We start from the raw sequence: 15958 nt of genomic DNA, 5'->3' as shown, positions 1-15958 counted from the left end.
AGGATCAACATGGCAGATGTGTTGTTGTCTACCCTTACTACCTGCGGGCAGCCCGTCAGGAAGTCTAGGATCCAGTTGCAGAGGGAGGTGTTTAGTCCCAGGGTCCTTAGCTTAGTGATGAGCTTTGTGGGCACTATGGTGTTGAACGCTGAGCTGTAGTCAATTAACCACATTCTGACATAGGTGTTCCTTTTGTCCAGGTGGGAAGGGCAGTGTGGAGTGCTATTGAGATTGTGGCATCTGTGGATCTGTTGGACCGTGCTTCTACACCTGCATTACTTGCTGTTTGGGGTTTTAGGCTGGGTTTCTGTACAGCACTTTGAGATATCAGCTGATGTACGAAGGGCTATATAAATAAATTTGATTTGATTTGATGGGGCGGTATGCAAATTGGAGTGGGTCTAGGGTTTCTGGCATGATGGTGTTGATGTGAGCCATAACCAGCCTTAAAAAGCACTTCATGGCTACAGACGTGAGTGCTACGGGGCGGTAATCATTTAGGCAGGTTACCTTTGCTTTCTTGGTTCACAGGGACTATGGTGGTCTGTTTGAAACATGTAGGTATTCCAGACTCGATCAGGGAGAGGTTAAAAATGTCAGTGAAGACACTTGCCAGTTGGTCGCGCATGCTTTGAGTACAGGTCCTGGTAATCCGTCTGTCCCCGCGGCTTTGTGAATGTCAACCTGTTTAAATGTCTTGCTCACATAGAGCGTGATCACACAGTCATCCGGAACAGCTGGTACTTTCATGCCTTCTTCAGTTTTGCTTGCCTCGAAGCGAGCATAAATGACATTTAGCTCATCTGGTAGGTTTGCGTCACAAGGCAGCTCGCGGCTGGGTTTCCCTTTGTAGCCCATAATAGTTTTCAAGCCCTGCCACATCCGACGAGCGTCAGAGCCGGTGTGGTAGGATTCAATCTTAGTCCTGTATTGATGCTTTGAATGTTTGATGGTTCGTCTGAGGGCATAGAGGGATTTCTTATGAGCATCCGGATTAGTGTCCTGCTCCTTGAACGGCAGCTCTAGCCTTTAGCTCGATGCGGATTTTGCCTGTAATCCTTGGCTAGTGGTTGGGAAATGTACGTACGGTCACTGTGGGGACGACGTCGTCGATGCACTTATTGATGAAGCCGGTGACTGAGATGGTGTACTCCTCAATGACATTGGAGGAATCCCGGAACATATTCCAGTCTGAGCTAGCAAATCAGTCCTGTAGCGTAGCATCTGACCACTTCCGTAATGAGCGAGTCACTCGTATATCCTGCTTTAGTTGTTGCTTGTAAACTGGAATAGAATTATGGTCAAATTTGCCAAATGGAGGAAGATGGAGAGCTTTGTATTTGTCTCTGTGTGTTTTGTAAAGGTGGTCTAGAGTTTTTTCCTCTGATTGCACATGCAATGGTAAAATGAGGTAAAAATGGATTTAAGCCTGAATTAAAGTCCCCGGCTGCTTCTGGATGAGCATTTTCTTATTTGCTTATGGCCTTATACAGCTCGTGGTGGTAAATAGACAGCTACAAATAATACAGATGAATAATACTCTCTTGGTAGATAGTGTGGTCTACAGCTTATCATGAGGTATTCTACCTCAGGTGAGCAATAACTCAAGACTAATTAAATATTAGTCATAGTGCACAAGCAGCTATTGACAAATAGACACCCCCCCCGCCCTTCGTCTTACGTAGCTGCTCTGTCCTTCCGAAACATGGAGAAGGCAGTCAGCTCTATATTATCCGTGTCGTCGTTCAACCAAGTTTCGGTGAAACATAAGTAATTGCAGTTTTTAATGTCCCGTTGGTAGGATAGCCTTAATTGCAGATCGTCCACTTTGTTTTCCAATGATTGCACGTTGGCCAATAATATGGAGGGAAGTGGTGGTTTACCTACTCATCAGCAAATTCTTACAAGACACCTCTTCCCCCTTTTCTTCCGTCTTTTCTTCACTCTGATGACGGGAATTTGGTTATTTTCTTGACAAGGCAGTATATCCTTCACGTCAGACTCATTTGTCCAGTTCGAGGTAAGTAATCACTGTTCTGATGTCCAGAAGCTATTTTCGGTCATAAGATACGGTAGCTGTAATGGCCGTTGTTGGTGGAAGAAGGTGAGGACCAAAGTGCAGCGTGGTATGTGTCCATATTTATTAAAATGAACACGGAAATAACAAAAATACCAAAGAGAAACGAACAAAAACAGTTCTGGCTGGTGCAGACACACAACAGAAAATAATCACCCATGAAACACAAGAGAAAACAGGCTCCCTAAATATGGTTCTCAATCAGGGACAACGTTTGACAGCTGCCTCTGATTGAGAACCATACCAGGCCAAACACAGAAATAGCAAATCACAGAAAAACTAACATAGACAACCCACCCAACTCACGCCCTGACCATACTAGAACAAAGACATAACAAAAGAACTAAGGTCAGAACGTGACAGTACCCCCCCCCCCCCCCCCCTCCCAAAGGTGCGGAACCTGAACCTATAGGGGAGGGTCTGGGTGGGTGTCTGTCCGCGGTGGCGGCTCTGGCGCGGGACGTGGACCCCACTCCACCATAGTCCTTGTCCGCCTCTTAGCCCACCTCCGTGGCCTCTTTAGAGCGGCCGAACTCGGACTGGGGACCCTAGCCACGGGTCCCGAATGGACGGGAGACTCCAGGCAGCACCGGGCGGGAGACTCCGGCAGCTCCGGAGGGAAGGGCAATTCCGGCAGCGCCGGCGTGACGGGTGGCTCCAGCAGGTCAGGACAGACGGGCGGCTCCGGCAGCTCAGGACAGACGGGCGGCTCCGGCAGCTCAGGACAGACGGGCGGCTCCGGCAGCTCAGGACAGACGGGCGGCTCCGGCAGCTCAGGACAGACGGGCGGCTCCGGCAGCTCAGGACAGACGGGCGGCTCCGGCAGCTCAGGACAGACGGGCGACTCCGGCAGCTCAGGACAGACGGGAGACTACGGCAGCTCAGGACAGACGGGAGACTACGGCAGCTCAGGACAGACGGGAGACTACGGCAGCTCAGGACAGACGGGAGACTACGGCAGCTCAGGACAGACGGGAGACTCTGGCAGCGCTGGGCATGAGGAAGACTCATGCCCAGTGCTCCCGCACTGGACAGGCGGGAGCACCTCTACGGAGGAGACGAAGAGACAGCCTGGTGCCATGTACCCCGGCCCGAGGAGACGCACTGGAGACCAGAGGCGCTGAGCCGGCTTCATGGCACCTGGCTCGATGCCCACTCTAGCCCGGCCGATACGAGGCGCTGCTATGTATCGCACCGGGGACACCGTGCGCCTCACGGCATAACACGGTGCCTGCCCGGTCCCTCTCTCTCCACGGTAAGCACAGGGAGTTGGCTCAGGTCTCCTACCTGACTTAGCCACACTCCCCGTGTTCCCCCCCAATACATTTTTGGGGCTTCCTTGCCAGCCATGTTCCCTCAAAGCGCTGGCGCCCTTTACCGGCTGCCTCCACCTGTTCCCATGGGAGGCGATCCCTTCCAGCCAGGATCTCTTCCCATGTGTAGCAACCCTTGCCGTCCAGAATGTCCTCCCATGTTCATTCCTCCTTATAGCGCTGCTCCTGCTGCTGCTGCCCATTACCACGCTGCTTGGTCCTTTGGTGGTTGGTGATTCTGCAACGGCCGTTGTTGGTGGAAGAAGGTGAGGACCAAGGTGCAGCGTGGTATGTGTCCATAGTTATTAAAATGAACACGGAAATACCAAAGAGAAACGACCAAAAACAGTTCTGGCTGGTGCAGACACACAACAGAAAACAATCACCCATGAAACACAATAGAAAATATGGTTCTCAATCAGGGACAATGATTGACAGCTGCCTCTGATTGAGAACCATACCAGGCCAAACACAGAAATAGCAAATCATAGAAAAACGAACATAGATAACCCACCCAACTCACACCCTGACCATACTAAAACAAAGACATAATTAAATAACTAAGGTCAGAACATGACAGTAGCAGAAACATTATGTACAAAATGAGTTACTAACAATGCGAAAAAACAAACGAAATAGCACAGTTGATTAGGAGCCAGTAAAATAAAATTCAGCTACACACTCAGGATGCCGCCTCTCAGTTTTAACTGGGATATCGGTATCGGAGGCATGCATTCCATGATGTGCTCGATGGAACTTTACTTTAAATGAAACATCTGGGATTGATCAACGATATCGCCATATTGCTGAAAATAGATTAATGACATCTCATGAAATCTCATCTTGTTCCTGACCAATAGGATCTATCATTGCTGCTCTGTCCTGACCGATAAAATGTAGAGTTGCTGCTCTGTAGCTCAGTAGAGAAGGAGTTAGGCTCAGGTAGAGGAGAGTAGAGAGGGTTGGAGAGGAAGAGGTTTTCTTGGTGCACAGTGTCACAACTGTCTCAGTTGAACAGGTTTTCTTGGTGCACAGTGTTACACCTGTCTCAGTTGAACAGGTTTTCTTGGTGCACAGTGTCACAACTGTCTCAGTTGAACAAACAGCAGAAAGAAAATGACAACAAAATAAACTAAACAACCAGAAACCAATGATCAGAGTAACTGTGCGGTATAGTAATTAGCTGTATTAGTCCATCATGCTGGCAGAATGGACATAAAACAGACTAACAGGCAGGCCAAGCATGCAGCAGGTGGTATTCCGATCCTCCGCTCCACTCCTGAAGACAACCAGGGTGAAGAAGACGCTGAGCCCAGCCACTGAGACCAGCACAAGTAAGAAACAGGAACATAGAACACAAATAGAAAACAGAGAAAACAGGGTGCAGGAACCGGGAACAGGGTGCAGAAACAGGGAACAGGGTGCAGGTGCAGGAACAGGGAACAGGGTGCAGGAACAGGGAACAGGGTGCAGGAACAGGGAACAGGGTGCAGGAACAGGGTGCAGGAACAGGGAACAGGGTGCAGGAACAGAGAACAGGAACAGGGTGCAGGAACAGGGAACAGGGTGCAGGAACAGGGAACAGGGTGCAGGAACAGAGAACAGGGTGCAGGAACAGGGTGCAGGAACAGGGAACAGGAACAGGGAACAGGGTGCGGGAACAGAGACCAGGGTGCGGGAACAGGGTGCAGGAACAGAGAACAGGGACAGGGAACGGGGTGCGGGATCAGGGAACAGGATGCAGGAACAGAGAACAGGGTGCAAGAACAGAATACAGGGTGTTGTGTGTTCAAAGTGCATCATCACAGAGCGATACATAAATACAGCAAGAAGCCAGACGCCAGTGACATGCAGTAGAGTGCGATTAATGTCTTCCTACTTACTTCAGTATTGCTGTCTAGTGATCCTGCACTGCTGCGGCGCTCACGCTTACCTGAGCAGGACAGGACAGGCAATAGCAGAGGTTAGACAACCAACCAACATACCTGGCATACAGGAACTATCTGACTTACAGCAGGACAACCAATCAACACACCTAGCATACAGGTACAGGCTGCTAGGGTTCTGTACAGGTGAATCTACACTACATATACAAAAGTATGTGGACACCCCTTAAAATTTGTGGAGTTTACTTTTTCAGCCACACCCTTTGCTGATGAATGTATAAAATTGAGCACACAGCCATGTAATCTCCATAGACAAACATTTGCAGTAGAATGGCCTTTCTGAAGAGCTCAGTGACTTTCAACGTGGCACCGTCATAGGATGTGACCTTTCCAACAAGTCAGTTCATCACATTTCTGCACTGCTAGAGCTGCCCCAGTCAACTGTAAGTTGTTATTTTGAAGTAGAAACGTCTAGTAGCAACAATGGCACAACCGTGAAGTGGTAGTCCACACAAGCTCACAGAACGGGACAGCTGAGTGCTGAAGTGCTTAAAAATAGTCTGTCCTCAGTTGCAACACTCACTACCGAGTTCCAAATTGCTCTGGAAGCAACGTCAGCACAATAACTGTTTGTCGGGAGCTTCATTAAATGGGTTTCCATGGCCGCAGCCACACACACACAAGGGTAAGATCACCATACGCAATACCAAGCGCTAGCTGGAGTGGTGTAAAGCTCGCCGCCATTGGACTCTGGAGTGATGAATCACGCTTCACCATTTGGCGGCCCGACAGACGAATTTGGGTTTGGCAGATGCCGGGTGAACGTTACCTGCCCCAATGCATAGTGTCAACTGTAAAGTTTGATGGAGGAGGAAAATTGGTCTCGTGCTGTTTTTCATGGTTCGGGTTAGTCCCCTTAGTTCCAGTGATGGGAAATATTAACTCTACAGCATACAATGACAATCTAGACAATCCTGTGCTTCCAGCTTTGTGGCAACAGTTTGGGGAAGGCCCTTTCATGTTTCAGCGTGGCAATGACACCGTGCAAAAAGCGAGGTCCATTCAGAAGTGGTTTGTCAAGATTGGTGTGGAAGAACTTGACTGGCTTGCACAGAGCCTTGACCTCAAACACATCGAATACCTTTGGAAAGGATTGGAAAGCTGACTGCGAGCCAGGCCTAATCGCCAAACATCAGTGCCTGACCTCACTAATGTTCTTGTGGCTGAATGGAAGCAAGTCCCCGCAGCAATGTTCCAACATATAGTGGAAAGCCTTCCCAAATAAGTGGAGGCTGTTATAAACTCAGCAAAAACAGAAATGTCCCTATTTCAGGACCTGGTCTTTCAAAGATAATTCGTTAAAATCCAAATAACTTCACAGCTCTTCATTGTAAATGGTTTAAACACTATTTCCCATTTTTGTTCAATGAACCATAAACAACTAATGAACATGCACCTGTGGAATGGTCGTTAAGACACTAACAGCTTACAGATGGTAGGCAATTAAGGTCACAGTTCTGAAAACTTAGGACACTAAAAGAGGCCGTTCTACTGACTGAAAAACACCAAAATAAAGATGCCCAGGGTCCCTGCTCATCTGCGTGAACGTGCCTTAGGCATGCTGCAAGGAGGCATGAGGACTGCAGATGTCCGTACTGTGAGATGCCTAAGACAGCACTACAGGAAGACAGGATGGACAGTTGATCATCCTCGCAGTGGTAGACCACGTGTACCAACACCTGCACATGATCGGTACATCTGAAACATTACACCTAGGGGCAGGTACAGGTTGGCAACAACAACTGCCCGAGTTACACCAGAAATGCACAATCTCTCCATCAGTGCTCAGACTGTCCGCAATAGGCTGAGAGAGGCTGGACTGAGGGCTTGTAGGCCTGTTGTAAGGCAGGTCCTCACCAGACATCACCGGCAACAACGTCACCTATGGGCACAAACCCACCGTCGCTGGACCAGACAGGACTGGCAAAAAGTGCTATTCACTGACAAGTCAGTATTGTCGAAGAAATGAGCGTTACACCGAGGCCTGTACTCTGGAGTGGGATCAATTTGGAGGTGGAGGGTCCGTCATGGTCTGGGGCGGTGTGTCACAGCATGATCGGACTGAGCTTGTTGTCATTGCAGGCAATCTCAAAGCTGTTCGTTACAGGGCAGACATCCCCCTCTCTCAGGTGGTACCCTTCCTGTAGGCTCATCCTGACATGACCCTCCAGCATGACAATGCCACCAGCTATACTGCTCGTTCTGTGCTTGATTTCATGCAAGACAGGAATGTCAGTATTCTGCCATGGCCAGCGAAGAGCCCGGATCTCAATCCCATTGAGCACGTCTGGGACCTGTTGGATCAGAGGGTGAGGGCTTGGGCCATTCCCCCCAGAAATGTCCGGGAACCTGTAGGTGCCTTGGTGGAAGAGTGGGGTAACATCTCACAGCAAGAACTGGCAAATCTAGTGCAGTCCATGAGGAGATATACTGCAGTACCTAATGCTGGTGGCCACACCAGATACTGACTGTTACTTTTGATTTGACACCCTTTGTTCAGGGACACATTTTTCCATTCCTGTTAGTCACATGTCTGTGGAACTTGTTCAGTTTATGTCTCAGTTGTTGAATCTTGTCATGTTCATACAAATATTTACACATGTTATTAAGTTTGCTGAAAATAAACGCAGTTGACATTGAGAGGACGTTTTTTTTTTTTGCTGAGTTTAGCAGCAAAGGGGGGATCAATTCCATATTAATGCTCATGACCTTGGAATGAGATGTTTGACCAGCAGGTGTCCACATACACTACATGACCAAAAGTATCATCCTTACTACAAAGCTGTAGGTCTGTGTTATAGGTTTTGGTTTTTGTATTTATGTTTTGAATTTGGACATTAGCACATATAGCTCGTTAGCACATAGGGCGCACCGAGTGGTGTCACGAGTCAATGTGTTACACCTTTGCTGATTGCCATCTCGTTAGTCAGTGCGTTTCACCTGTGCTGGCCCAGGTGATATTTAAGAGTGTCTGGCCCAGTGCTCCAGTTGTTTTGAGAGATGTAGAGGGTTAACAACTTCAGTTGGCGCTCCCTATTTTATTTCTAGAAAAGCATTGCTTTATCTGATCTGTGCTGTTTTAGTTTTGCACCACCATTTTGGTTTGCTTCCTGTCTAAGTTTGGAGTGGGTTTTTCTTTTGTTTGCCTCTCAATGGGCACTCATGGTGGGTGTCTTTAAGGTTCTAGTTGTTGTTGCAAGTCAACTTTAAGTGGACTCCCCCATGACTGTCTTTCAGAACCCCTCCTAAAACTTTGTTGGTCAATGACTGTTAGTTCCCTCTTCTGTTTGAGCGCCATTTTGTTTTCTCTTGCTGGGGAACGTATGTCTGCCTAGTGGCCACTAGGTTTTTTGTTGTTGTCAGTGACCACTAGAACCAGTCTCATGGAGGGGTGGGGGTCACAGGAGAGACAGAAGGGAAGATAGCACGGAAGGGAGAGAGCCGTCTACAGTAAAACACTGGTGCATCTCTAGTACGCTACCACAGCACTACACTAAATAGATACTACGGAGCAACTGAGATTTGGAGATGAACTGAGAATAAAAACACAGTGACTCCTGATAAGTCTGGCCAACCCATTACCACAGACAGACTACTATAGCAGTAGGTTGGGATTTGATTCCCAAAGCAAAACCAGAAAAGTAAAGGTTAAGAGATTGAACATGTCAGAAGGGCTTAGGCTGCGGAGTTGAGGAACTGAAGTGTGATGTAGACAGAGGGCAGTAGTTCAGCTAACCGTTTCAGGTCATGTGTCTAGTGTGCAGTGAGAGCAAGTGATGTGTCTAGTGTGCAGAGAGAAACAGGCTGTTGTGTCTAGTGTGCAGAGAGAACAGGCGATGTGAGCAGAGAGAACAGGCGATGTGTGCAGAGAGAACAGGTGATGTGCGCAGAGAGAACAGGTGATGTGTCTAGTTTGCAGAGAGAGCAGGTGATGTGTGCAGAGAGAACAGGTGATGTGTACAGAGAGAACAGATGATGTGTGCAGAGAGAACGGGCGATGTGGGCAGAGAGAACGGGCGATGTGGGCAGAGAGAACGGGCGATGTGAGCAGAGAGAACAGGTGATGTGTGCAGAGAGAACGGGCGATGTGGACAGAGAGAACAGGTGATGTGTGCTGAGAGAACAGGTGACGTGGGCAGAGAGAACAGGTGATGTGTGCAGAGAGAACAGGTGATGTGTGCAGAGAGAACAGGTGATGTGTGCAGAGAGAACGGGCGATGTGGACAGAGAGAACAGGTGATGTGTGCTGAGAGAACAGGTGACGTGGGCAGAGAGAACAGGTGACGTGTGCAGAGAGAACAGGTGATGTGGGCAGAGAGAACAGGTGATGTGTGCAGAGAGAACAGATGATGTGTGCAGCGACAACAGGTGATGTGTCTAGTGTGCAGAGAGAACGGGCGATGTGGGCAGAGAGAACGGGCGATGTGGGCAGAGAGAATGGGCGATGTGAGCAGAGAGAACAGGTGATGTGGGCAGAGAGAACAGGTGATGTGGGCAGAGAGAACGGGTGACGTGGGCAGAGAGAACGGGTGACGTGGGCAGAGAGAACGGGTGACGTGGGCAGAGAGAACGGGCGATGTGGGCAGAGAGAACGGGCGACGTGGGCAGAGAGAATGGGCGATGTGGACAGAGAGAACAGGTGATGTGTCTAGTGTGCAGAGAGAGCAGGTGATGTGTGCAGAGAGAACAGGTGATGTGTGCAGAGAGAACGGGCGACGTGGGCAGAGAGAACGGGCGAAGTGGGCAGAGAGAACGGGCGAAGTGGGCAGAGAGAACGGGCGACGTGGGCAGAGAGAAAGGGCGACGTGGGCAGAGAGAACGGTCGACGTGGGCAGAGAGAACGGTCGACGTGGGCAGAGAGAACGGGTGATGTGTGCAGAGAGAACAGATGATGTGTCTAGTGTGCAGAGAGAGCAGGTGATGTGTGCAGAGAGAACAGGTGATGTGTGCAGAGAGAACAGGTGATGTGTGCAGAGAGAACAGGTGATGTGTGCAGAGAGAACAGGTGATGTGTACAGAGAGAACAGGTGATTTGTCTAGTGTGCAGAGAGAACAGGTGATTTGTCTAGTGTGCAGAGAGAACAGGTGATGTGTGCAGAGAGAACGGGTGATGTGTGCAGAGAGAACAGGTGATTTGTCTAGTGTGCAGAGAGAACAGGTGATTTGTCTAGTGTGCAGAGAGAACAGGTGATGTGTGAACGGGCGATGTGGGAGAACGGGTGATGTGTGCAGAGAGAACAGGTGATTTGTCTAGTGTGCAGAGAGAACAGGTGATTTGTCTAGTGTGCAGAGAGAACAGGTGATGTGTGAACGGGCGATGTGGGCAGAGAGAACGGGCGATGTGGGCAGAGAGAACGGGCGATGTGGGCAGAGAGAACGGGCGATGTGGGCAGAGAGAACGGGCGATGTGGGCAGAGAGAACGGGCGATGTGGGCAGAGAGAACGGGCGATGTGGGCAGAGAGAACGGGCGATGTGGGCAGAGAGAACGGGCGATGTGGGCAGAGGGAACGGGCGATGTGGGCAGAGAGAACGGGCGATGTGTGCAGAGAGAATGGGTGATGTGTGCAGAGAGAACGGGCGATGTGGGCAGAGAGAACAGGTGATGTGTCTAGTGTGCAGAGAGAGCAGGTGATGTGTGCAGAGAGAACGGGTGATGTGTCTAGTGTGCAGAGAGAACGGGTGATGTGTGCAGAGAGAACGGGCGATGTGGGCAGAGAGAACAGGTGATGTGGGCAGAGAGAACAGGTGATGTGGGCAGAGAGAACGGGCGATGTGGGCAGAGAGAACAGGTGATGTGTGCAGAGAGAACGGGCGATGTGGGCAGAGAGAACGGGCGATGTGTGCAGAGAGAACGGGCGATGTGGGCAGAGAGAACGGGCGATGTGGGCAGAGAGAACGGGCGATGTGGGCAGAGAGAACGGGCGATGTGTGCATAGAGAACGGGCGATCTGTGTGTAGTGGCAACTTTCTAAAGGCTTTATCTGGATTAACAATAGAACATTAAGTAATGTTCCTGCTAACAGGCTGAGTACATTAGTCAACACGTCCATCTGTCTCTAGTCCACACTGAGACCCTAGTTGCACACAGAGACACCATGTTAAACTGAGACTCAGACTGTGCTTCACCTAACCATTCACCTATAGTACAGCCACTACTGGCCCAGAGGAGGTGATCTGCTCTTCATTTCATAACTGAGTAATCACATCTAGTGAAGTGATTATCATACCAGCAGCTACTGCCTAGAGAGGAGACTACAGAGCTCTACTTAATGTCACAGGGCACTATACTACACATACTAGTGACATAGGATACATCTGAAATGGCACACTTTTCCCTTATAGTAATGCACTACCTTTGGTCCAATGAGGGGAATAGGGTGCCATTTTGTATGTAGCAACACAAGGCAGGCTGGTGACCTCTAACCCCTCACCTGCATCTGAGAGGTCTCGTAGCGAGCTGCTGAGGGCACTCCTCTTTAGCCCCTCCCCCATGGCGTAGTTGTCATCAAGGCTCCCTCGACCCAGTTGGCCGTTCCCAGAGTCCTTCTTCAGCCCCGAGCTCTGTGATAGACTGGGAAGGACCACACCCTTCTGCTTCTCTAGCTCCGCTAGAAGGGTACGCAGAGTCAGGTTAGATTACAGCTCTGGGACCTGTCAGTCAGCCTTGAGCTCTGTGATGGGACGGACCACGCCCTTATGCTTCTCCAGCTCCATTACAGTGATATAATCAAAGGAGCTTCTGAATCAAGTAACGTTAATTTATATAATCTAATGAGCTCCTGAATCAATTAACGTTAATTTATATAATCTAATTAACTTCTGAATCAAGTAACGCAAATTTATATAATCTCATTAACTTCTGAATCAATTAACGTTACTTTATATAATCAAATTAACTTCTGAATCAATTAACGTTAATTTATATAATCAAAGGAGCTTCTGAATCAATTAAGATTAATTTATATAATCTAATTAACTTCTGAATCAAGTAACGCAAATTTATATAATCTGATTAACTTCTGAATCAATTAACGTTAATTTATATAATCAAATTAACTTCTGAATCAATTAATGTTAATTTATATAATCAAAGGAGCTTCTGAATCAATTAACGTTAATTTATATAATCTAATTAACTTCTGAATCAAGTAGCGTTAATTTATATAATCTAATGAGCTCCTGAATCAATTAACGTTAATTTATATAATCTAATTAACTTCTGAACCAATTAACGCTAATTTATATAATATAATTAACTTCTGAATCAATTAACGTTCATTTATATAATCAAATTAACTTCTGAATCAATTAGCGTTAATTTATATAATCAAAGGAGCTTCTGAATCAATTAACGTTAATTTATATAATCTAATTAACTTCTGAATCAAGTAACGCAAATTTATATAATCTGATTAACTTCTGAATCAATTAACGTTAATTTATATAATCAAATTAACTTCTGAATCAATTAACGTTAATTTATATAATCAAAGGAGCTTCTGAATCAATTAACGTTAATTTATATAATCTAATGAGCTCCTGAATCAATTAACGTTAATTTATATAATCTAATTAACTTCTGAACCAATTAACGCTAATTTATATAATATAATTAACTTCTGAACCAATTAACGTTAATTTATATAATCTAATTAACTTCTGAATCAAGTAACGCTAATTTATATAATCTGATTAACTTCTGAATCAATTAGCGTTAATTTATATAATCAAATTAACTTCTGAATCAATTAACGTTAATTTATATAATCAAATTAACTTCTGAATCAATTAGCGTTAATTTATATAATCAAATTAACTTCTGAATCAAGTAACGCTAATTTATATAATCTGATTAACTTCTGAATAAATTAACGTTAATTTATATAATCAAATTAACTTCTGAATCTATTAACGTTAATTTATATAATCAAATTAACTTCTGAATCAATTAACGTTAACGTATATAATCTAATTAACTTCTGAATCAAGTAGCGTTAATTTATATAATCTAATGAGCTCCTGAATCAATTAACGTTAATTTATATAATCGAATTAAGTTCTGAATCAAGTAGCGTTAATTTATATAATATAATTAACTTCTGAATCAATTAACGTTAACTTATATAATCGAATTAAGTTCTGAATCAAGTAGCGTTAATTTATATAATCTAATGAGCTCCTGAATCAATTAACGTTAATTTATATAATCGAATTAAGTTCTGAATCAAGTAGCGTTAATTTATATAATCTAATGAGCTCCTGAATCAATTAACGTTAACTTGTATAATCTAATTAACTTCTTGGTATTTATTAGGATCCCCATTAGCCGCTGCATAAGCATCTGCTACTCTTCCTGGGTCCACATGAAACATGATAAAATACATAGTACAGAACATTATTAGCAAAGGACTGAAATACATACATTTAAAATGTCACAAAGCCTACAAATCAGTACATACACACAATATCTAGGTCTAATACATAGTAGAGTGCAAATTACAATACAACATACATAAAATGTCTGTGTTTCTTCACATTCCCATTTGTGCAGTAAGGGGTTATTTTATCTGGTTTTATTTCCAGCTTGAGTTTCCTGGGTTGGCAGAGATTTCCATGTAGTCATGGCTCTATTTAAAACAATGGGTTTCCCACAAATAATTAAACAGCAGCAGTAAAATAACTAGCGAGGCTATATACAGGGGGTACTGGTACAGAGTCAATGTGCGGGGGTACCGGTTAGTCAAGGTAATTTGTACACGTAGGTAGAGTTAAAGTGACTATGCATTGATAATAACAGAGAGTAGCAGCAGGGTAGAATGGGGGGGCAATGCAAATAGTCTGGGTAGTCATTTGATTAGCTGTTCAGGAGTCTTATGGCTTGAGGGTAGAAGCTGTTCAGGAGTCTTATGGCTTGAGGGTAGAAGCTGTTCAGGAGTCTAATGGCTTGGGGGTAGAAGCTGTTCAGCAGTCTGATGGCTTGGGGGGTAGAAGCTGTTCATCAGTCTGATGGCTTGGGGGTAGAAGCTGTTCAGGAGTCTGATGGCTTGGGGGTAGAAGCTGTTCAGCAGTCTGATGGTTTGGCGGTAGAAGATGTTCAGGAGTCTTATGGCTTGGGGGTAGAAGCTGTTCAGGAGTCTTATGGCTTGGGGGTAGAAGCTGTTCAGCAGTCTTATGGCTTGGGGGTAGAAGCTGTTCAGCAGTCTAATGGCTTGGGGGTAGAAGCTGTTCAGCAGTCTAATGGCTTGGGGGTAGAAGCTGTTCAGGAGTCTTATGGCTTGTGGGTAGAAGCTGTTCAGGAGTCTTATGGCTTGGGGGTAGAAGCTGTTCAGCAGTCTGATGGCTTGGGGGTAGAAGCTGTTCAGCAGTCTGATGGCTTGGGGGTAGAAGCTGTTCAGGAGTCTGGTGGCTTGGGGGTAGAAGCTGTTCAGGAGTCTTATGGCTTGGGGGTAGAAGGTACTTCTTTAAGGGTTTGGCTAAGCCAGTCTTGAGGTTTAGTTCAAATCATATCAAATTTCATTGATCACATACAGTGGCTTGCGAAAGTATTCACCCTGCTTGGCATTTTTCCTATTTTGTTGCCTTACAACCTGGAATTAAAATGAATTTTTTTGGGGTTTGTATCATTTGATTTACACAACATGCCTACCACTTTGAAGATGCAAAATATTTTTTATTGTGAAACAAACGAGAAATAAGACAAAAAACACTGAAAACTTGAGTGTGCATAACTATTCCCCCTCTACAAAGTCAATACTTTGTAGAGCCACCATTTGCAGCAATTACAGCTGCAAGTTTTGGAGTATGTCTCTATAAGCTTGGCACATCTAGCCACTGGGATTTTTGACCAATCTTCAAGGGAAAACTGTGTGTATGTAATAACATAAAAAAACGCTAATAATGCAAGCAATAACACACACAAAAAACTGAATACTGCAAAGTTGCTTAGGAGCTAGAAGCAGAGCTGTCATGTCTGTCGACGCCATGTTACTTATTTATTTTCAGCAGTCTTGAGGTTCAAACCTAGGTATTTCCACTACTCACACTCTATGCGGTATTTCTCCATCTCCTGGACCTCGGCAATGGATTCTCTCAGGTCGTCAGTGAACTTCTTCCTGTCCTGAGGGTTGGGAGCGTTGAAGTTGATTAAAGGCTTGACATCTGCTCGGGGAACCGCCGAAGTTAACCGCACACCGTTAGGATAGTCTAGGAGGGATGACATCACAAGAAAAATAACATTTAACCCGAAAGTAGGTTGCATTACCAGAGGGCTTAATAATAGTTTCAGCTCCATAGAGCAGCACCAGGGGGTTTAATAATAGTTTCAGCTTCATAGGGCAGCACCAGAGGGTTTAATAATAGTTTCAGCTTCATAGGGCAGCACCAGAGGTTTAATAATAGTTTCAGCTTCATAGGGCAGCACCAGAGGGTTTAATAATAGTTTCAGCTTCATAGGGCAGCACCAGAGGGTTTAATAATAGTTTCAGCTTCATAGGGCAGCACCAGAGGGTTTAATAATAGTTTCAGCTTCATAGGGCAGCACCAGAGGGTTTAATAATAGTTTCAGCTTCATTGGGCAGCACCAGAGGGTTTAATAATAGTTTCAGCTTCATAGGGCAGCACC

General features: G+C 46.0%; 1 protein-coding gene across 1 annotated transcript in view; it reads right to left on the bottom strand.

Annotated features, from left to right (window-relative positions):
- The window catches only part of iqsec1b (IQ motif and Sec7 domain ArfGEF 1b), a 66627-nt gene that overhangs the window by 13977 nt on the left and 36692 nt on the right, over positions 1-15958 (bottom strand). The window contains exons 9-11 of the mRNA XM_036984364.1: positions 15379-15540; positions 11769-11945; positions 5274-5323 (exon numbers count right to left, since the gene is read on the bottom strand). Of these exons, the coding sequence (XP_036840259.1) occupies positions 5274-5323; positions 11769-11945; positions 15379-15540 (389 nt within the window). The remainder of the gene's footprint in view (positions 1-5273; positions 5324-11768; positions 11946-15378; positions 15541-15958) is intronic.

Source organism: Oncorhynchus mykiss, chromosome 7 (assembly GCF_013265735.2).
Source record: "Oncorhynchus mykiss isolate Arlee chromosome 7, USDA_OmykA_1.1, whole genome shotgun sequence".
In the NCBI taxonomy this organism is placed as follows: domain Eukaryota; kingdom Metazoa; phylum Chordata; class Actinopteri; order Salmoniformes; family Salmonidae; genus Oncorhynchus; species Oncorhynchus mykiss.
This window is presented reverse-complemented; position numbering and strand designations above follow the sequence as displayed.